The sequence below is a fragment of the Protopterus annectens genome, chromosome 2.part1 (genome assembly GCF_019279795.1).
Source record: "Protopterus annectens isolate FY-2018-M chromosome 2.part1, PAN1.0, whole genome shotgun sequence".
NCBI classification, from domain to species: Eukaryota; Metazoa; Chordata; order Ceratodontiformes; family Protopteridae; genus Protopterus; species Protopterus annectens.
Genome location: NC_056729.1, coordinates 874,364,389 through 874,388,847, shown reverse-complemented (window position 1 = coordinate 874,388,847; position 24,459 = coordinate 874,364,389). Strand labels below are relative to the sequence as shown.

The window sequence follows — 24,459 nt, the reverse complement described above, 5'->3', positions numbered from 1 at the left end:
GCTCTAATGGAAATGCTGCCTGTCCGCAAATCAAATGGGACAAGAGTCACCCACTCCAGGGAACTCAACCTAGCCTGTGACATTAACAGAACATGCTGGAGAGACAGATATATCTTCCAGAGTTTGCCACACCTCTGGAATAAACTCCCAATTCACATGAAGCAGACCTCTTCAATGATCATATCCAAGATCAGCCTGGACAATTGGATGGCAGACCATAAATTCAACCTGTAGGAGGCACCTATATCCCTAATGGACAGGGGCAATTGGTGCTGATCATAGATCCGCTCTGAGAATAATGACCATCTAAATGCGGATATAACATGTCTAAGCTTGTAATGACCCTAGGGCTATTAGCCTAGTAACCTCCTGTGAACCTATGGACCTATGTCTGAGATATACAGGTCTACTACAGAACATGTTTTTGGGACAGAAGTATAACAGCACTTCAGGAGGAATGTGACATACTGTAATGGGTGATCATTAATCATAGGAGATGATCTCTCTGAGGAATAAGAAATATGATAGCTTTCCTAAATGAGGTAATGTTAGATTTGGACAGAAGCAATGCAGTACTGACAAAAGAATCATATATCATTAAGATTGAGCATGCGTGTGTGAGAGAAATGTATTCATAGTTTGCATAGCCTTGTATTGTGCAGGAAAAGCAATCTATACATAGATATAATAGTATACTATATATATATATATATATATATATATATATATATATATATATACATATACATACACAGACACACACACACATGTATACCAGGGTGTGTGTGGGGTGCAACAATGTTTTTTGTATATTTTTAAATTTGAGTTTTATATACACTGAGGTTGTTGCTTGGTACATGCGTAGTAGCACATCGATGTTTGAAATTTCAATATTTTCTGGTTGATGTGATCGTCAACGTTTAGGTTATATGACTATATTCAATAAACTCATATATACACATATTTACGGTATAAATTTACGTGTGTGTGTGTGTGTGTGTGTGTGTGTGTGTGTGTGTGTGTGTGTGTGTGTGTGTGTGCACATGTGCATGTGTGTGCGCCTGTAAACAAACCAAACAAATGCCACTTTTCTCTCGCATGAAAACGTTGACACATAAATCATATGTTATACCTTAAGATTGGCCAGCACCTTTAGCATCATCTCTATAATTTTGATTGCCTGTACTTTGATTTTTTTTTATTCATAGTGGTTTACTGCTATTGTAACCTAATTACCTGCCTTTCACAAGTGTCATGCCACAAGAATTGTTTACTGCTTACTTGGGTTTCTTCTTGAGCAATACACTGATCATGGGAGCAAAGCTGTGCCGCTCCTCATTATAGTTTTCAAAGCCAAGATCACACGTATCTCTTGTAAATAAATAAATATAGTCAGAAACCATGTGTTGGAAAGCAGTCCAAACAACACATGTATATGAAGCATAGCAAGGTGAGGAAAAGATGTGGCTGGAAGAAGCTTGGTTTATCTTACGAAACAATTTACATACAGCAAAGAAGTTCTTTGGACAGTACATCTGTAATTTCCTGCAAGGTAAGAGTCAATAATTTAGCACTTTTCAACCAGGGAAGATGGAAATATTTGATGAATTTTAATTTTCACTAGAGGTAAAATAATCTACCATATGACTGACTGATTGTAGATTCACTCCCATTTATGTTTCCCTGCCTTTTGTTGCTTATCCAGACTAATGAAAATTACACATTTGCACACTATTTTAGCTGATATTTTCACACAAAGATGATTGGGAGGTGAATGATTTAATGCATAGATGTAATAGGTCATTATTGAAATGGGTAATATAAAATGTCATATATTGAAGCTTGTACTGTAAATAATTAATCAGTAGCAAATGAGTTATAAGATTGTAGGTAAGCATGCAGCTGATGTAACATGTACTCGTAGATGCCATATACATAGTACATACAGCATACATGTAGACTCCACCCCACCCATATGGATTCTATGGTGATGAATTTATAATCCGTAACAATTATTATGCTGAAATATAGAACACAGTCTGCAATAAAACAAATTGGGAGGGCTTAAATGTATGGAACTTTGCACCCTACACTTCATGATGCCCCATACATCCCTTTATTGGAGGCACCTGTGACACTTACCACAAATAACAGCCCTGCAATTTCAGCTAAGTGACAATGTGTTAGGGATGTCAGCCTTTACTGTTTGATTAACGAGTCCTCATACTCAGACAAAGCCTGATAAATACTGCAGCTGAGGCTTGAACATCACTCTGCCATCAATATTTGTTATTTATTATTTATTACTTTTTATTTGTGCTTCTTTACCAGGAAACTCTGACTGGCTCGATAACCCATTTTCAGCAGAAGCCTGGGAAGAAAAGACCCAAAACCTGGGTATACAATGCCAGTAACAAAGTTACATATAAAATAGTAATAACAATGAGTAACACAGAAGCAAAAATCACTGTAAGAAATACATAGGCTTTGCAACACTGTATAACTGTAAAATGTAAACAGTACAAGAATAAATACTTGGAGTCCCAGGACAGTTCACACTGATTTACATTTCTTCTATTTTACGTTTGTTCTGCCACATGCACTTAGACCATTGTTACTTTAAACAAGCACATTTGTGCACTTCTTTGTTATTTATGTACTAGCTACATTTACAGATGCCATCATCTGTTTTATAATGCTAACTGTAGCAGAAGGCAAAGTTAGTCATTACTACTGAAAATATCAGTATTGAAGCAGAACTGTATTATTGTACCATGCTTGTATTCAATCAGGTTTCACCATGCAGTATAAAACAATTGCATGTTTAATTAGTTTTATTGTTTTTCATAAATAAACAGATATGAAAAACAGAATATAATGATGTTTTTTACTGTAAGATATAAAAAGTAGCTTACATTGCCTCTGGTTCACATATTTTTTCTGACATTCACACAGAAGTATCAAGTGTCTGTTGTGTTTCTATTTTAGATGGTTGTTTTTAGGTTTTGTTCAAACAGCCAGTTAATATTGTAACTATTGATTTATAGCAAAAGCTGTTCTGTTTAATCAAATTTGAATGTTAAATATTTGCATTTGGACGTCTGATGGCTAATGAAGTTAAATTTAAAAAGGGATTTTTATTTGAAATACTTTTATCTGTTATGTTAGCAACCAAGATTAAGTTATGGATTTATTGCATCAGAGGTCTAAGTGAGGAGGAAATGATGCATCGGTTTCTTTCCCCTTGAGTATGCTATGTGTAAGATTTCATCATAGTAACCTTGGAAGATGAAAGATGGACAAACGCCAGAATATGATGAATTCTGGGACTGCGGAAGATGTGATATCATGAGTTGTCAAGTCATGCTATGTAGCACCATCCGGAAGAAATCAATATGTGCAGAAACAATAAAAATGTTGGCTGCTATCTCCCCAGAACCACAAATGCATGGTATGGGGCAAGAAATGCATTACATATGGTTCAAAGACAGAAAAGTCACATTCCTTATTTAAGGAAGACCCTTCCAAATGGGAAACTTAGGGGGTGAATGCAGTAATGCACAAAAAGTAAATGGAAAAATATGAAGAATGATATGGCAGAGAGATAACTTCCCTGGTAACGTTTCCCAGAGGTTGAAGAGTTTGAGTCCGGGAAAATGGCATTTACATCATAATTGTGACACAATTTCAGCATACATGTATAGCACAGCACTCTTAAACAGAGCAGTGGTATTGTTAATTGTAATCTTACTTGTCATGAGACTTTGCAATGTAACAAGAGATGGGTAAATATTGAAAGTAGGTGCAGACTAAGTTTTCTTGCAAATGAAAGCATATGTTTAGGATGCAACAAGCCTGAAATGTGTTACAATGCAGTTCACATACGCAGCTTCAAGATACTTAACAAGCTCGACATCTCTGTAGTGACAGGAATTCCAGCCACAGTGGGGTCATCTAGGGCCTAGCTTGAAACATAGATCCGACAACAGCTTTCTCATATTTGTGGGCCAGTATGAACAGCTGCCAGAGTTAATGTGAAAACTGAGATACAGTTTTGACAGAAGGTAGTAGGTGGTGTATTTATGCTATTTGCTGGGAGAGAACAAGCAGAATTTGGATTAGAAATCCTAAATATGGGGTGCCTGGGATGCAGATATCCATTTCCCACTGCATTTGTTTGTTTTTTTCAGGAAGCTTATGACAATTCCAAGCTGGCGTAATATCTATGAGACATAAAAGTAGTGAGAGTATGAGTTTCGCAATGAGATGAGGAAGAATTTTGGCCTTATGAATCCCAGCATTTAGCTTATAGAGAGAAGGGCAACATAAGGAGCAAGGCCCAAGTATTGCATCCTGCTCTACTCTTTTTGCAAATCAGTCATGTTTTAGGGCTACAGAAGCCATTTGTACTATAACAGCATGACAAACCTATGTCTTATGTGGAGTGTTATGAGCAGAAGGTGTCACACAAAAGATTGACTATTCAGATGCAACGTTTTTCCGAAATTCACTTAGCATATCTGGGACATGACAGTTAGCAGCAGTTATTGCCACAGTGCACTGTCTGTAACATCTTGTCATAGTTATGTAATTTTCCAGTTTATGTCAATGGCATACTATATACAGATACACCACAAAGATCACCATACAGCAATAACAACACCCTTTGTAACCAGATATATAGCATCTTTTTAGTTATAATCAATAGAAGGAACAACTGGACCCAAGCGTTAGCAGGTGCTGGTACTTCCAAAATGTAAAATCCAACAAAAACGATATAAGACAGATGTATTAAAAACCACTATTTATTCCAGAAGATAAGCGCTTTCGCATTGCTGCTTCATCAGATCTCAAACAATTATGCATAGTATGCGTCACATTAAATACTCTAGAAAACAAATCAACACTTCAACAAACTGCTGAAATCCATTAGCATTTTAAAGAAAAACGCTCTCATTAACTTTTCTAAAAACAAGAACCTATTAGACATAACTTATGAATAATGATCCACACAGCAAATATATGTTGATTAAACATGTATACTAAGATATGAATTCTAAAAGTGATGGATGCTAAAAACTATTTGTTCAAACTAAAATGATCATGTAAAAAATCAAAATACACAGTAAAAACATCTATACTGATTAACTCATACATATTGAAGGATTGTATGAAATTAAAATGCATATATGAAAAGATAACATTGGAGCAGCTCAACAAAGAATCTAGATTATATGATATAATATTATTAAAAAATGGATTATGAAATATTATTATGCAGGAAAAAACTTTATATGCATATAAAAATGTGATACAATAAACTGCACATACTAAACAAGAGGTAGAAATATATGAACCAGGTCAATAAACAATGGCTTACACATGAAGATGGTAATGTGAAAAGAAAAAGTAAACATATCCTATGCTGTCCATTTATTTAACATTTCTTCTCTGCTCAATTTTGGTCTGATTGAGGCCCTTTCATTTAAACCAGAGCCTCTATCAGCCTTCAGTGTCATTATCCATTCTGTTTCTTTCCCTTCAGTGTATGTTCTGATGTCACCACCTCTAGGGTTGGGATATATCACTTCCAAGACTTTAAAATAAAACTTATGTTGTAAGTTTGTCAAAGTAATATGCTTGGCCAAGGCATTATGTAAACTACCCTTTCTCATATGGTAAATATGCTCTCTCATTCTGTCTCTAAGTGGACGGTTGGTTTTACCAACATAGAACGAGGAGCATAGTTGACATTTGGCCACATAGACGACATGTGATGTCATACAATCTGCTGTAACAGAAGTATAATAATGCTTATAGCTATCTGGATGGAGAAAACCAGGTGTGCTGTCTATATAGCAACAAAAGTTGCAATGTCCACATTGTTTTGTGTAACCATCTCTCGTGTTGGTATGGGTGTTTGTGGTTTAACAAAGCCTCCTTTTTAAATTGTTCTTATTCCTATATGCAAATCTAGGATGGTCTCCAACTATGTTTTTAATGTCATCGTCTACATGCAAAATATCCCAATGTTTGCCAAATAATTCTCTTAATGAAAGATGATCAGATGAGAAATTGGTACAAAACCTTGGGTATTGTGTAGCATTTGTGTTGGGAACCCTCGAAAGGGTTGGATCATGTGGTCCAAAGAATGGTATACCTGTACTAGATCTTAATTCAGATGCACCACTAAGATGTCTACTGATCTCTTTGTTACTGTAGCCCCTGGAAGAAAGTCTATTCCTTAAATCATTCAACTCTATCTCAAACCCAGACCCCGTAGGATTGAGTCTGGATGCTCTGATGGCTTGACCTCTTATAATGTTCTTAAACACTTGAGGTGGATGCATACTTGATCTAAGCAGGAGATTATTACTGTGACAACTTTTGCGAAAAACTCCTATGTTAATAATATTGCCATCAAGCCTCTCTATATATATATATCAAGGAATTCTATCCTATATTGTGATTGATTCATTGTAAATTTAAGACATGTAGTCAGGGCATTCATAGAAGTGTGCATTAACTCTAGTTGCTCCAAGGTACCTCTCCACAAAATAAAAAGATCATCGACGAAACGTCGATAGAAAACAACATGCTGTTCAAACAACTCCTCTTTAAATAAAATATGCTCTTCCCAATAAGCCAAATACATATTGGCGTAGCTATTGGCACATGGTGTGCCCATAGCTACGCCATCTTTCTGTCTATAGACACACTCATTAAACATGAAAAGATTGTTCTCCAGAACCAACTCAAGGAAACAAGTTATCAAATCAATCTTCATAGGCGTGTAATTACTATGTTCCTTAAGATAATCAGTGACATGTGATAGCCCAGAGCTATTTGGTATAACTGTAAATAAAGACTGAATGTCGAAAGTGACAAAAAAATACTCAAACGTGATGGTCTTGTCTTTGGTACAGTCATACAAGTCAAGTAGGAACTGTTTGGAGTCCTTTAAGACAATGTTATTTAAATTTAACACTTGTCTAAGATGTTTCTCAACATAAACAGATAAGTGCTCAGTCACCCACCCTCGACCTGAGACTATCGGTCTCATGGGTGGGTGAACTGAGTTCTTATGTATTTTCGGGAGGCCATGTATAGTCGGTATCATGGGATGAAGGACAACAAGATATTCATACAACTCCTTATCTATCAGCTGACCCATAAATATGTCATGTACGGTGTCATGCACATGTCTGATCGTAGATTCAATATCCTGTGATGTAATTCGTTCATAAAAATCATCACCCAACATGGATGTCATTGATTCAAAATAGTCAGAAGTATCCATAACAACTACCTTCCCACCTTTGTCTGCGGGTCTAATCATTATGTTTGAGTTGTTTTGTAGCCTCTTAAGGCTGGCCCTTTCTCTGTATGTAAGATTATCCTTTCTAAAACATTGCTTATTTATAGTTCTACTCTCATAATAGCTGTAAAGTTCTTCCTCTGTCAATCTCATATATGCCTCTACTAAAGGGTGGTTAGTAGGTGTAAAGTCACTAAGATTTTTAAATTTAAACCCAATATTGCTCTGAGTAGTGTCTTTAAACATGTATTTAAGCATAACATTTCTACAAAAAATCTTCAGATCTAAGATAGATTCTGTCAACTGACTCTGAGACCTGGGTATGAAGTTTAACCCCTTATCTAATAAACGAACTTCATCTACAGTTAGAATAGAATGAGAGATGTTGTGAACTAGCGTTTGCCCGTCCACATTTTCCTCAGCGTCTTCTGAGGTGTGTATTCATGTGCCAATAGCTACGCCAATATGTATTTGGCTTATTGGGAAGAGCATATTTTATTTAAGAGGAGTTTTTTGAACAGCATGTTGTTTTCTATCGACGTTTCGTCGATGATCTTTTTATTTTGTGGAGAGGTACCTTGGAGCAACTAGAGTTAATGCACACTTCTATGAATGCCCTGACTACATGTCTTAAATTTACAATGAATCAATCACAATATAGGATAGAATTCCTTGATATATATATAGAGAGGCTTGATGACAATATTATTAACACAGGAGTTTTTCGCAAAAGTTGTCACAGTAATAATCTCCTGCTTAGATCAAGTATGCATCCACCTCAAGTGTTTAAGAACATTATAAGAGGTCAAGCCATCAGAGCATCCAGACTCAATCCTACGGGGTCTGGGTTTGAGATAGAGTTGAATGATTTAAGGAATAGACTTTCTTCCAGGGGCTACAGTAACAAAGAGATCAGTAGACATCTTAGTGATGCATCTGAATTAAGATCTAGTACAGGTATACCATTCTTTGGACCACATGATCCAACCCTTTCGAGGGTTCCCAACACAAATGCTACACAATACCCAAGGTTTTGTACCTATTTCTCATCTGATCATCTTTCATTAAGAGAATTATTTGGCAAACATTGGGATATTTTGCATGTAGACGATGACATTAAAAACATAGTTGGAGACCATCCTAGATTTGCATATAGGAATAAGAACAATTTAAAAAGGAGGCTTTGTTACACCACAAACACCCATACCAACACGAGAGATGGTTACATGAAACAATGTGGACATTGCAACTTTTGTTGCTATATAGACAGCACACCTGGTTTTCTCCATCCAGATAGCTATAAGCATTATTATACTTCTGTTACAGCAGATTGTATGACATCACATGTCGTCTATGTGGCCAAATGTCAACTATGCTCCTCGTTCTATGTTGGTAAAACCAACCGTCCACTTAGAGACAGAATGAGAGAGCATATTTACCATATGAGAAAGGGTAGTTTACATAATGCCTTGGCCAAGCATATTACTTTGACAAACTTACAACATAAGTTTTATTTTAAAGTCTTGGAAGTGATATATCCCAACCCTAGAGGTGGTGACATCAGAACATACACTGAAGGGAAAGAAACAGAATGGATAATGACACTGAAGGCTGATAGAGGCTCTGGTTTAAATGAAAGGGCCTCAATCAGACCAAAATTGAAGCAGAGAAGAAATGTTAAATAAATGGACAGCATAGGATATGTTTACTTTTTCTTTTCACATTACCATCTTCATGTGTAAGCCATTGTTTATTGACCTGGTTCGTATATTTCTACCTCTTGTTTAGTATGTGCAGTTTATTGTATCACATTTTTATATGCATATAAAGTTTTTTCCTGCATAATAATATTTCATAATCCATTTTTTAATAATATTATATCATATAATCTAGATTCTTTGTTGAGCTGCTCCAATGTTATCTTTTCATATATGCATTTTAATTTCATACAATCCTTCAGTATGTATGAGTTAATCAGTATAGATGTTTTTACTGTGTATTTTGATTTTTTACATGATCATTTTAGTTTGAACAAATAGTTTTTAACATCCATCACTTTTAGAATTCATATCTTAGTATACATGTTTAATCAACATATATTTGCTGTGTGGATCATTATTCATAAGTTATGTCTAATAGGTTCTTGTTTTTAGAAAAGTTAATGAGAGCGTTTTTCTTTAAAATGCTAATGGATTTCAGCAGTTTGTTGAAGTGTTGATTTGTTTTCTAGAGTATTTAATGTGACGCATACTATGCATAATTGTTTGAGATCTGATGAAGCAGCAATGCGAAAGCGCTTATCTTCTGGAATAAATAGTGGTTTTTAATACATCTGTCTTATATCGTTTTTGTTGGATTTTACATTTTGGAAGTGCCAGCACCTGCTAACGCTTGGGTCCAGTTGTTCCTTCTATTGATTATTTCTTTATTCACAGACCCGAGCGCCAACCTACAACAAGATAGGATTTATTTACTCAGCGTATCTTTTTAGTTATATCATGACAAAAATGTCCCTCATTTAAGGAAAACTGCATCACATGGTCCATATGTAAGTCTCAATATTTTCAATACTAAACAGTATTGTAATGTTCTCTGTAGGCCATGTATGCTATATGTTGGCATATTGCTTTGTATGTGCATATGCAAGAGTACAGCTCCAATATGAATTAATGCAACATTCATGATGTTCTGATGCCCATCAGTAGCACTCTGCCATCATACAGTCAATGCATATTTTGTAGTTTACATCATGAATGCTACAAATAAGATTTCTTACAGATTCAAATCAATTTTTTTTCCATTTTCAAAAGGAAACATTTTATTTGCTGTAGGAAATCACTTTCCAGGCAAGCAGAATGTGTCAGCATTTTGTGAGGTGGATTCACAAGAAGATAAGATTGAAAATGAGAAGCTATTAAACTTTTAAATAGTTATTCCATGCTGTGATTAAATTGCAAAACATGAGTATCCAGTCTTTGGTTTAATTGTATATGTTTTGGTCTATGAGATAATCCTAAAGGTTTCTTCTGTGTTTGACATTCAATTACCTTCAACCAGTGGATGCATAAAAAATCCCAAGCATGGTGGAATTCAGGTTTCCGTAGGAAGGGAGGACAATAGTGCACATTTCGAGAATGACTCTTACTGACACAAATGCTGTGATTCCATACGTTTTTCAGATCTTGACAGCATACCTCAAATTTAATGTGGCAACAACGTTCATAGCTTTATAGGTGTATATTAGGCTAACGAAACCCAGGGCTTGTATAAGCCTAACCGCACAACCCACTCTAATTGAGTCGCCTTGTAACATGTGTGTGAAAACTGGAGGGAATATTATTTAGGAGGAGTATGTTAGTTAGGAGGTTACTAAAAAGTCAAGTGGGAAGATATGTTAGGAAATGTTTACTATTGTCCTTTATCTATAAGAGACATGAGGGATAGCCCTAGGATGAATTTGCAATTTCCCATCCAATGGTCATGGTTACATTTGATTAGGGTTACAGATGGACTCTGCTTCCCATGGAGCTGGAGTCTATTCCAGAGCATGAGGATCATTTGAGACAAATATCTGTCTTCCCAGCGTATTCTATTTATGTTGAAAGCACAGATTAAATCCCTGGATCTAGTGTTTCTGTCACTGTTCATTTTGCAGATGTGCAAAAGCTCCATCATGGCTGGATCGGAGGATGTCTTATATGCTAAGCACAGATCACCTCTAAACAACCTGTAGGAGAAAGAGTATAGAGACAGTGATCTGAGATGATCTGTGTATGACAGTGTGTTAATATCCTTGATTCCCTTGGTGAGGGACCTTTGTAGGCATTCCACCTGCTGCATATGCCTAGTCAGGTACATGTTTAAGTGGGCATTGTACTTAATGATGGTTCTGATAAGAAATGAGTGGAGTAGTACTATAATTTCCTTGGACCTGGATGTCATACCCTTACCCAAAAGTTGGGCAATGTAGAGTGACATTTTACCACCGTGGTTACATGTTGATCAAAGACCAGAGACATTGTCAACATATGTTCCTAGCTCTGTAATTACTGGGATAACGCTAAGGGGTGCCTTGTCAATGTAATATTTTCCCAAACATCACTATAATGCACTTCTTTGAATTGAGGTTTAATCCATGAGTTTGGCACCAGTCATTTATCTGCATTAGACCTTTTTGCAGTATACTGGTGTCAATGGGAGGAATTTATGATAGCTCCCAATTTGCAGCTGTCTGTGAACTTGATTAGCCCAAGGCCCTTGACATTAGCCTTGACCTCTGAGAAGTAGATGCAAAACAGGAGTGAACCTAGCACTTAGCTTTCTGGTGCTTTGCAGGTGACATGCCTCTTTGTGGATTAAGGTAGGTGGTATGCACCATTTTCCATTCATTGCCTTGGTTACCTTCTCAAAAAAGTGTACCAGGCTGAGTAGGTATTCCCTTCTCCCAAAATCATCAAACTGGGATGGGTCCAGTTTCTGCAGGTTGCCAGTGTCTTTGTTGATCATTTCCATGATAATTCATTCCATGGCTTTGCACATTAGACTAGTTAGACTAATAGGTTTGCAGTTTCCTGAGTGTTTTGATGATCCATCTCTCTGAAAGGGGATAACCATTGCTATCTTCCATTCTCTTGCTATGTAACCTGTTTTGAGGCTGTAGATAAAAAGTGACTCAAGTGGTCCTGATAAGTGATGTTTCAAGCTGTTTAGGAGTTATTCTGGGATATTGGTGGGCCCCACTGAGGCTGTGTGTTTGGCCTTCCAGGTCTGTGCTAATAGTTGGTGGTGTTATGCTAGTAGGGATTTTCCAGGCAGATGGTAGGGGGGGCTTGAGATGAATTTATCAGGCAGCAGGCTTGTTATGTCACCCTACTCAGTGAAGGTGGTACCATTTACTACCAGTTCAGAACACTGCTGCATGTTACCTTTGAGGTTTCAGACATAGCTGTAGAAGGCTTGTTGTTGTTTTTATTCTGATAGGCTATCTTGACATTGTAATTGGCCTTGTTGTATTTAATTAGTCTTCTTGGTTTCCTGTTAGTTTAATTAGTGAGCTCTTGTCATTATGAGAGTTGCTCTTTCTGATTTTGGTCATGACATTTTTCCTTTTGTTATATACCCTTTTAAGATCAGGAGTACACCAGAGTGGTTTGATTTGTGCGTTTGTTTTGGGCTTACTTCTGGTACATACAACAGTCTGTATACAGCCATTTACATGTTTGTACAGTGTTTCTGTGAACAATTCTGCATAGACTGTTGTGAACATGAGGGTTAGGCGAGGCACTGAATTTTGACAAACTGTCACTTAATAGGATATAGTTTGCTTTAAAATAGTTCCTAACTGTAACAAGTTTCGTTTAGTTCTGCAAGTAATTTTTTTTTCAAAGGGGACAGTTTTGTGATCTGACCTCATCAGTGAGGACATGACATGGTGGGGATGAGGATGCAGTGCTCTTCCATATTGCTGAGGACTATGTTATGTTTGAACCTCTGGTCGGAGTGGGCACTAACTGATCAAGGGCATCTATTTTAATAAAATTCAGGAAACTCTGTGCCTGCAAGATGGTGTCAGTGTATGTTTCCCAGTCTATAGATGGGTAATTAAAGTCTCCCATGAATAGAGTGTTTGACTGGATGCAGAGTGATTCCAGTAGATCTAGATAGTTGTGGGATTCTTGTGACATAGATGGTGACCTATACCCTGTTAAGATATGGTAAGGGACTCCATCTAGGGTGATTTGCATGTGGACAAACTCCAGGGATTCACCATGTTTAACCATCTTTGAGGTATATTTTTTGCTAATGTAGATCACTACTATTTTTAGTCCCTGTCTGTGTGGCTGATAGTCTAAATGTGTAGAAGGCACTGTAGCCTTGCAATGCCAGAGCACTTTCTGTGGCTTTAAACCACGTCTCAGTAATGGCATAGGTGTTTATATTCTCCAGAGTGAGGAAAGCTTGTAGAGTGTGGAAATTTGTTCTTAGGGATCCTAGTTTTGAGCAGTAACACCTTTAGATTCATTTAGATTTTATTTACTATGTCGGTAAGTTTATAATTTTGGCATTGCCTAAAAAAGGGTTCTAAGGGGGTAGATAAAGTTTTAACCAAAATCTGGAAGCCCAGGGGGACAGGTGCAGGCCATCTTTGGCAAAGCAATGTGGTGTGTTGACCATGTTATCCCAAACTGACAGATATTGAATCCACCTGGACCGGTACCAGAAACTAAGCCAGTTGTTAAAGTCAGTCATCTTTTGTTCATACTATGGCATCATGTTGGGTGAAGGTAAAATGCTGTTCAATGCAAGGCATATACCTCTCTGAGACACATATTTATAGAGGTCCATAATTTCTCTCTTCATATAGTCTACAGAGGTACATCTCAAGTCATTTATGCTCACATGGACTATGATAGATGTATACTGATAACTGTGGTACAAAGATTTGAGTGCATGTGTAACTTGTTGGATTCTGGCTCCAGATAAGCAACTAACCATACATGTCTTGTCAAGTCTGGTGATGGGGCATCTGTGTGTCATATAATGGAGTCCCCTGTGATAAGAGTTGTGGCTCATATAGACCAGGTGAATACATTCTGCCACAAGATGGACAACTTTAGTCCTCTTAATGTAAATGTTCAGCAAAAAAAGACCCTCAGGTTGAAGTATTAATGGTTCTGTTTGAAGCTGAAGTAAACAGTCAGCAGTAGAAATGTAAAATAGGTAGATTCAAGCAATGGGTGACAACAAATACTTTACGATGAAGTTATTTGTTGTGGAAAAATCAGTTGACTAGCTTCAGAGGGCAGAAGAACAGCTGTGTGGGAAGCTCAATATTTTTATCTACATAATCTGTGACACTAATAGTGCCACAGATCCTGTAGGTCCATCTGTGGGATCTGCAGGATATTGAGTTGTTACTGTAATATGTACCAATACTTAGGCTCATAGGGTCATAGGTAGGCACTAGGCTATCAGCCCAAGAGCCTACGTAAGCCTAGCCAACAAGGTTCCCTGGCTTATGCCACTCAAGAAAGTTAAATTCCTGTTCCCCTGTCGAGCAGAGCCACAGAAGTGATCCCCAGGGTGTATTTCCTATTTCCCATCCACTCATCAAGATTTTTCTTGAAGAGTGCTAATGAGGAACTTTGCTTAACATAGATGGGTAGCTTGTTCCAGAGTATAGGAAGTCTCTGGGACAGGAATCTATCCTTCCAGCATGTCCTGTTTATTGTGGTGACAAGGTTTAGGTCCCTAGAGCATGTAGCTCGGAGGGATTGGGATTTCTTAAGGTGTAGCATGTCCAACAGCTCTGGGTTTAACATAACTTCATATGTTAGGCAGAGATCTCCTCCAAGTAGGCAATATGCTACAGAGTAAAGCTGGAGGTTTTTGAGACAATTAGTGTAGGGCATCTGTTTGAGGCCAGTAATCCTCTTTGTGAGGTACTTCTGTGGCCTTTTCAGCTGCTGCAGATGTCTTGTGATGTACATTCCAAAAGGGGCGTTGTACTCTATAATGGGTCGAAATGAGTGCTGAGTAGAGGGGAACAATGACCTCATTTTTCCTGGATGAGAACCCTTTTGTGATGAGGTGTGTCACATAGAAGGATTTTCTGACTACTGTGGCGATGTGATTATCAAAGGAGAGACTACTGTCCACCTGGGTCCCAAGGTCTCTTATCACACATTCAGCATTAAATAGACTGCCGTTTATGTGGTAGTTCATGGGTACAGAGTTTTTACCAAAGGAGATGACAATGCACTTTTTGGCATTGAGCTTGAGGCCTTGCCTCTGACACCAGGCATCTGTCTCAGAGAGGCCCTTCTGTAGGATGCCCCCCTTCATTTGGGGACTCGACTATGGCTCCTAGTTTGCAGCCATCTGCGAACTTCATTAACCAGAGGCCTTCTGTGTTAGCCTGTACTTCAGAGAAGTAGATACCAAACAAGAGAGATCCCAGGACTGAACCCTGTGGTACTCCACTTGTCACTGGATTGAAGTCAGATTTGGAGTCTGCAACTTTTACAGTGCGGATTCTGTCAGTGAGCCAGTTGGCAACCCATCTTATGATTTAGGGATTTATACCTAGTTTAGTGAGTTTAGCTATAATTCCAGAATGGGGGATGGTGTTGAAAGCCTTGGCAAGGTCAGGATAGGCTGTGTGAACCACCTTACCCTTATCTACGGCTTTGGTGTCTGCCTCAAAGAAGTCAATCAGGTTCAGAAGGCATGCTCTGCCTTTCACAAACCCGAACTGGGTGGGGTTCAGAGTTTGGAAGTTACCAATGTCTTTGTTTATGAGTTCCATGATGATACGTTCCATGGCCTTGCAGACCATGCTCGTCAGGCTAATAGGGTGATAGTTCCCAGGATCAGTGGTGGCTCCCCCTTTGTGGAGTGGGATAACTGTTGCTGTGCGCCATTCAGTGGGCACAAAGCCTGATGTGAGACTATGATTGGACATGGTGCTTAGGTGGGAAGCTAGTTCGTTCTGAAGTTCGTACAAAATGCAGCCCGGGATGTTGTCTGGTCCCATGGATGCTGTGTTTTTGGTTTTACAGAGTGCAGCTTTTACCTGCATAGATGTGATTGCAGGGACTGTGCATTCTTCCTGTATAGATATGGGCCCCTTAGGGGGTGAGAGGGGGGTAAAGTTAGCACTGAACCTATCTGCCAGAATGTTGGCAATATCAGTTGGTTCTGTAATTTTCGTGCCATTGTGCTGTAACTCAGAGCATATCTGGGTGTTGCCATTGAGATTCTTGACATAACTAAAGAATGCTTTGTGGTTGCCCTTAGAATCAGTGGTGATGTTGTTTTCATAGCTAGCTTTGGAGGATCTTATAAGGGATCTCAGCTTCTTACTGAGGCTGATCAGGAAGCTCCTCCACTCATGGATTTTACTCTCTTTTGCAAGTTTCTTCCTTCTGTTGTAGAGTTTGTTTATGGCAGGGGACCACTAGATTGGCTTCCTTTTTTTGGAGGATAGTGTCTTGGTTCTGTTTGGGATAGCACAATCAATGCACTTGTGTAAGTGCTTATAGAGTGCATCTGTGTAGGATTCAGCAGTCATAACTGTATTGTCCATCTGCATGGGTGTCATGAAGTTCACCACTTCTGTCTTAAGAAGCATGAAGTTGGCTTTGGAGAAATTTTTTTCTGTGATTTCCTTAATGAGGTTGGGGGCGGGATGTGGATATCTAGGGTGATTCACTTATGGTCAGATCTGACCAACGAGGAGTTGACTTCAGGTGTGGAACACCGGTCACTCATGTTGGTATTGACTAGGTCTAGGATATCGTTGCCCATGGTGGGGGTGTGGATAAGTTGATCCAGGGCATTGGAATTTATGAATTCCAGAAAGCGTTGAGTGAAGGAGTTGGTACATGAGTAGTTTTTCCAGTTAATGGTGGGATAGTTGAAATAACCCATTACTAGGGTGTTTGGTTAAACCCTAATATTTTCCAGTATTTCAAGAAAAGAGTAGTGGGAATCCTGGGGCATGGTGGGGGATCTGTAGCAAGCTACAATTTGGATTGCAGTTTTGCCCAGAGTTAGCTGCACTTGGATAACCTCAGATGCATTATGCTGCGCAACTAGCCTGGAGGTGTGGATATCCTTAATGAATATGGACTGCCTTTGGTGTTCTGGTCCAGGTTAGATGGCTGAAAAGTGTGGTATGAGTTATAGCCTGGTAATGCAGGGGTGCTCTCTAGAGCCTTGAACCAGGTCTCAGTCACTGCACAGATATCAATGTTCTCCATTTTAAGGAGTGCCTAGAGTGAGTGCATTTTGAGATTTAGACTTCTAGCATTGAGTAGCGTTACCCTCAGTTTTTGATTGCCTGTTCCTGTTAAGGTGGTGAATTTGTCATTTGAACCTTGCCTAAAAAAGACACTATAGGGGCAGCAAGAGCCTTAGCCAATATCCAGAGTCCCAGGGGTGACAGGTGCAGGCCATTTCTGGCAAAGCATCATGTTCTGTCAACCATGTCATCCCAGGTAGACAGATACTGGATCCCCTTAGAATGACACCAAAAGCTTAGCCAATTGTTGAAGTCAATCATTTTGTCCTTGTACTGCGGTATCATTCTGGGTGATGGCAGGATGTTACTCAGGGCTTGGGTCATACCTGCCTGGGTTACACGATCGGAGAGGTCTTCCATGTCTCTTTTCATGTAGTCAAGGGAAGTATGTCTCAGATCATTCATACCAACATGGACAATGACAGAGTCATATTTGTACTTGTTGTGGAGTGACCTGAGTGCGTGGGTTATGTGGTGGATCCTGGCACCCAACAGGCAGCTGACAGTAACCTTCTCCTTGTTTAGTGGGACATCAGTCTGCCTGACTATAGAGTCACCTATGACTAGTGTGTTGGGTACGTTGGCTTGCCTTATGGGCTGTGGTTTATTGGCACACTGAGTCTGAGGGCTATGTGTCATTTGGGTTGTGTTGGGGGTAGAGGTTGCTTGCGTTTCTGCTTTGGAGGTCTCTGTTGCTTGAGCAGACTATTACTGAGAGCCTCTGCAAATGTTTTTGTGTTTCTATGTGTGGATTTTGGTGGTACCCGAATATCTGTAGGATTGCTTCAGAAGGTATGTAACCCATAATCCATCATTTCTGGGGAGCAGGAAAAGGGTTTGATAGAAGCTGAAGTCACAATAAAGGAATTATAAAAGATGATAAATATCATACCATCAGACCCTGTACTAGGTCTAGAAAGAAGTAGTATAAATTTTCACCATGATAACTTCAGTCATTGTGGTTCTCTCCATCCCATGGAAGAATGTCACCTTTCTATCAAGCTTTAGATTGGTTTCTTGATAACCACAGAGGCCAACATATTGACATATTCACATCAGCTATAGGATTATATGTTCATCAGTTTTTCCCTAAATTGATTTCTTCTGCCTAAGCTGGATTTATATGGGCAGGTCAAGTGTGGTCCATGTCAGAACCTTGAACAATGTGCTACAGTCGTGTAAGAATGAGTGACTGCCTAACACAGTCTTCTCTATGGATTTTGAGATGGAGTTTGACTTTGGAGAATGGGCTAATGTTTGTAAGGTTCTTAGGCATTTCATTTTTCCCCGACTCATTTGATGTATAGTTAGGGTAGGACATGATACTGGACAGAATTCCCGTCCTACAGAATCTTTCTTCAGCATCTTCTATTTAAAGTATACTCAAGACAAGGGTATCATCTGTTCCCCTTCCTGATTATTCTTGCCTTAGAACGTCTAGTATGCATATTGTTGAAAGTGGCAAACTGTAATACGACGGAGGTGGATGCGTTAATGTTCACTGATAACTGTATACTTCTGTCCCTTAACAATGAGAATAATGTGAAAATAATAAGCTTTCCTCTGGACGAATTTATGACCTCTCAGGGCAGAAGGCAAACATGAACAAATCACTGATGTACCTTCCCATTAGGACTGCTACAGCTGTCTAAGACTTGGTCTTATGAGTCATTGAGGGCAGTATCACTACAGACCTATATCATAATATACCTAACCTAAAAGGTTAAGGAGCTATGGAAATAAACATACTGTGGAAAAACCTACTCAGGTTGGTCCATGCATGTTTTTTTACACGTTCATTGAATTATCACTTGCAACATAGGCAAACTTATATTTATACACAAGAAAACTAACCATATTTACTTGTTCATAATTACAAACATTATAGATCACATATATTCTTTTGTACAATATAATCAATCCAAAATTACATAAATTTGTCAATTCCTGTCTCCCTTAAACCTCATTCTTTCTACAAAACATTATTCTGCATGTACTGTTCCCACAATTTCCATTTTTTTCTATGTAAATTGCTCCTTCCCTTTTCTAAAGATCCCCTTCCAGTTCTTTTTTGTCTTTTACAGTATTCACTACTTCAAATATGATTGGTTTACACTTTGATTTCCATTTTCTAGAAGCTGCTTTTTTGGTAGCCACCAGACTTAAACTTCACAAGGCCTTACAATGTCTGGGCAATTCAGATTCTGTATCCCAGTTCAGAAAATTAATATCCTTAGTTAAATCCATTTTCTTTCCTGCTATTTCTGACAGGGTATGTTATAGGGAATTTTTAAAGTCTTCCAGCTTATTATACTACCAAACCATATGCTTCCAGTTACCTCTTTCGTCCCCACCACACCTCCATCATTTGCCATCTACCAGAGGAAAAATTCTTTGGAGTTTGCTAGTGTGTAACAATACCTATGAAAACACTTAAAATCCTAAATCTTCTTGACTTTATTGCATATTTGGGAGCCATACATATGTCCTCCCATTGCTTCTTTGTGAATTGCTTATCCAATCTCTTTTTTCCAAATTTTTCTAACCTCTTATGATTGCTTCCTTATAGTTACTGTGCAATATTTTATTTGCCTTATTAATGATCCTTTTTTAAACTGCAGCTTCTGTTCTAGATTCAGCAAAAACTACTAGGGCAGGTATTTCACTTAAGATTCCCCAATCCCTTTCTTTTTGCCTATAGTTTGATATCAACCCTGATAGGGAAGCAGTATGTAGCCTGCAGCCCAAATGTCTTGTTAGCCTCTTGCTATTCTATTACCCTTCCTTCTCTAGTTATTTATTGAGTTTGCTGATCCATTATTGTTGAACACAATTCATATTACTTGCTGCTAAGGGAAAACGCCAAAGCTTGTTTACTATCCAATCATGCTTTTATGTGCTTAGTGATATCCCCACTGCATCTAATGGGTCCTGATAATATATAATCCAGAAACTGACATAATTAGTCTTGAAGCACAAAAAAGATCTACACAGGCAAATGTTGAACTATCTGCTTTTTATGTGAATGAGATCCACCATGAAAAACAAGCTTAAAACAGATACTGACTTAACATGTAGTACACCCCATACCTCCCAGTTTACAGACAGCATTTCAGAAATCTCTTTTTGGAGGGCTGCAGAAGTGGTTTATTACATGGGCTAACTTTCTGAATCTCCAAAGCTTCATGCAAGCCCTTAATGACAAACAGATACTAGAATAAAATACTCCCATTATGCAATAATTAATGGGAATAACAGGCAGCTGCAGTGGCAAAATGGATAAAGAAAGTTAATTTCACTTTTTGTTTCTCACAGGGTCAAAGGGTAAAATCAGATGAAATACACTTGTTCCAAGAACTGCAAAAGGAGTTTAATTTAGGCAAGGCAGACTTTTTGGCACTATGAGTATGTAAGATCAGACATATTTAGTCAGAAAAAAGACGTTATGTAATTACCATAATGTTCCATCTGTTTTGTCCATTTTCATTCTTCCTCAACTAATGGGATTGGATTCAATCCTCAGCTCCATCTCCGCCATTTTACTAGCTAATGGCAACCAATGAACGTTTGAGCTCCTTCCCTACCCATAATGCACCACCACTAACATCCCTCAGATCTTGTTTGCAGCTTGACAAGAAGCCAATAAAAGAAGCACCATAACTGGAGTTCAATACAAAGGACATACATGTCCTGAAGTAGCTCATTCCTCCAGAAGTCTGTTATGAAATATGGAGGGGGATGGTGGATGGTGTGTTGTGGAAGAATGAAGATGGATAACACAGATAGAATGTTATGGTAAGCACATACCTTCCTTATCTGATGTTGTCAATTTTCATTCATTCCTCAATTAATGGGACAGAGTCCCCAGCTACCTAAATTCCTGGGTCGACTCTGAGGAAAGATATTTCTTAGTACAGTTGAGCCAAAGGCTACTCTTCCCCTCAAGACCAAATCTACTTTGTAATGAGTGATAATAATATAAGGATTTGACCATGTTGCAGCTGCACATATATCATCCATAGAAGTTCTAGACTGGAATACAGCAGAAGTTGCCATAGATTTGATTAAATGAGCCTTTAATGGTTTTGGCAAGGGAGGATTCAATTTGTTATAGATAAAGGAGATAGAATTTTTCAGCCATCTAGCTAGAGTTACTTTTGTAACTGATTCACCCAATTTATAATGTGCAAAGGAAAGAAAAAACTGATCTGTCTTTCTGATCTCTTTTGTTCTGTCTAGGTAGAAATGTAATTGTCTATAAACATCTAGTAAGTACAGCATATATTCTCCTTTATTTGTATATTGTGGGAAAAATACTAGCAAGTTAATAGATTGGTTAATGTTGGATTCTGACACTACCTTAGGAAGGAAAGAAGCATTAGTACGTAATGTGACCCTATCCTTATGAAAAATCAAATATGGGGGCTTAGAAGATAATGCTTAAAGTTCTGAAATTCTTCTAGCAGATGTAATTGCTACTAAAAAGGACAGTTTTCCAGGTCAAAAATTTAAGATCACATTTATCTGCAGGTTCAAAAGGAGAGTCTATTAAGGCTTGCAGTACCAAATTTAAATCCCATGAGGGTATGAGGTCTTTAAATGGGGGTCTTAGCAAAAGAGTACCTTTCAAAATGTATTTGCACAATTTACAGGAAGCCAGGGAAGAATTTTGAAATTCCACATGAAAGTTAGAGATTGCAGTGAGCTGAACAATAATAGTTGATGAACTAGTACCCTCATTAAACAAACTCACTAAAAATACTAGAACAGAATGAAGTGGAGCTGAGAAGAAGTCTGTCTGATTCTGTTCTCCCACATAAACAAACCTTCTCCATATACTCATGTAGAGTTTCTTGTAGAAGGTTTATGGGAAGATACAAGTATGGACTGAACAGGGGAGAAAGCATTGGTTCCCTGGCTATTAAAGGAATTGGAGAAACCACACTGTTAGTTTAAAATTTGAGACATCTGAGTCTGAAATTGGATCCAGAATCCAAGGTATATTAGATGAGGCCAAAGGAAGGGGAACCAAATCTGCTGTGGCCAGTAAGATGCAATGAGGCTGATTTTGATCTTCAAGAGGTCTGTTTTCTGATGGAATGTGGGAATTAGGGGAGTTGGAGGATAAGCATACAGGAGACTGGGGTCCAGTCGTGGAGCAGAGCATCCCTCGGTGATTCCCCCAGTGGGGGGATGAGGACAAGGGAGCTGGTGCACTTGTTGTTAAGGGGAGATGTGAAAAGACTGCAGCAAGGCTGGCCCCATTGAAAGAAAGTCATTTCCATCACTTTGTTGTTGAGAGGCCACTCGTGAGGTAGCAAAATGGATCTACTCAGTTTGCCTGCTGTCACATTGGAGTTCCCTGGAATATGTGTTGCTATCATAGATACTGTGTTGAACACTGTTCCTATGAATTCTCATGTCTTGGTTGGTTGTAGATGAGACTTGCTATAATTTATGGTTATTCCAGGATGCAAACAGGTCTGTAATACTTGATCCTGAGCTTCTATCAGTCATTGCCTGGTTGGGGGCAGTAATGAGTCAGTCATCTAAATATGGAAATACTCGGAATTCTTGCAGTCTTAAGTGAGCTGCAACCAATGCCATGCACTTGGTGAACACCCTGGGGGTTGTAGTGAGGCCAAAGGGCAGTGATCTGAACTGATAATGGCTGGCTCCAAGCCAGAAGCGTAAGTACCTTCTGGATAATCTGTTCATCTTTATGTGATATTTATTTATTTATTTGACCTTTGTTAACCGGGTTAGTCCAGCTGGGCCAGAAGCCAATTTTCAGTCGTGACACAGGGAGAAACGCTACAGATGGAGATATTTACAGTACATAGATTCATAGGTTAATATTTAGGTACTAGGCTATTGGCCCTAGGCCCTATATAAGCATAGCCAAAAAGGTACCCTAGCTTTCATCACCCAAGAACATTATTTTCCTGTGACCCTGTCGATCACAGGCACAGAGGTGATCCCCGGTGTGAATTTCCTATTTTCCCTACAATCATCAAGATTTTTTCTTGAAGAGTGCTAATGAGGAGCTTTGTTTGATATAAATAGGTAGTTTTTTCCAGAATATAGGAAGTCTCTGGGACAGGAATCTATCCTTCAGCATGTTCTGTTTATTGTGGTGACAAGTTTTAGGTCCCTAGAGCATGTAGCTCAGAGGGATTGGGATTTCTTTAAGTGGAGCATGTCCAACAGCTCTGGGTTTGACATAGCTTTGTTTGTTAGGCAGGGATTACCTCTGAGTAGGCGATATGTGACAGAGTAAAGCTGAAGTTTTTTGAGACGGTCTGCGTAAGGCATCTGTTAGAGACCAGTAATCCTCTTTGTGAGGTATAACTTAAACTTCACACTCCAAGAAAAAGAAGTACAATACATAAGGTCAAAATATAGAGAGGTATAGTACATACCCATGATTAAAACAATAATAATGAAAATGATTATTATTATTTTTTTTTTTACTGCGAAAAACACATACAGCAACTAAGCTTTCAAAAGAGAAATATACGATTCAACAACTGTATTTCTAATAGGGTATTTAGAGATAGGGAAACAATAAATACATATATACATGTGATGCAGTAGTAAAGCTTAAGGGTGTAATCTTTTAGTAAAGTTTATGTGCAGAGTGAGAAAACTAAGAGGTGGTAGAGTAGGATGTCTGAGTAGCAGGAGTGAAAAGAAAAACATAAATAAATAATATACAGTAGTGTGGTGGATTAGGTAGGTTCCTGTCAGAGGCAAGACTTGGTGTTAAGTAGGTCAAGTTTAAGTTCTTTTTTGAAGTGTTTAAGGTGGGCAATGGATCTTATGTGTGCTGGGTGCCTATTCCAAGCTTGGGCTACAGTGCATTTGTATAGTAGTTTACCAACATTTTTCTTTGGTTAGTAAATATTCAGGAGTTGCAGGTTGGAGGTGCGGAGAGTATGAGTAGGAGTGTAAGAATATACAAGGGGGGAGAGGGATGGGTAAGTAGATGGTTTGTATAATATAGAGTGTGTGATATGAAAATGTGATAGAAGGATTTGTTGGGGGAATTCCAGCCACTGCAGAGAGTTGAGTGCAAGGCAGTGGTGAGAGTTGTAAGGAGAATTGGTGACAAATGTAGCTAATTTATGGTATGTTTGTTGGTGTTTGGACAAGGTTGTGGACTGTATGTTAGTTAGGATTGGGGAGGCATAGAGAAGGGAGGAGGAGAGCCTGAGCTAGGAAGAGTCTAGTGTTAGAAGTTAGAAATTTTTATTGCGATAAAGCAAGCCAAGTTTTTGGTGAGTTTTTTATGCTCTGAAGGATATGTAAATTAAATTTTAGTTCATCATCAATG

At 38.4% G+C, this 24,459-nt stretch overlaps 1 protein-coding gene across 2 annotated transcripts in view; it reads left to right on the top strand.

Moving 5' to 3' along the window:
* Positions 1-24,459, top strand: part of ASB5 (ankyrin repeat and SOCS box containing 5) — a 685,704-nt gene that overhangs the window by 264,476 nt on the left and 396,769 nt on the right. Inside the window, exon 1 of one of the 2 annotated variants that reach the window (XM_044062520.1) lies at positions 1,402-1,552. The exons of the other annotated variant lie outside the window; for it this stretch is intronic. Coding sequence (XP_043918455.1) covers positions 1,462-1,552 — 91 coding nt within the window. The 5' untranslated portion in view covers positions 1,402-1,461. Of the gene's footprint in view, positions 1-1,401; positions 1,553-24,459 lie in introns of those variants that run through there. 2 annotated transcript variants of the gene reach the window in all.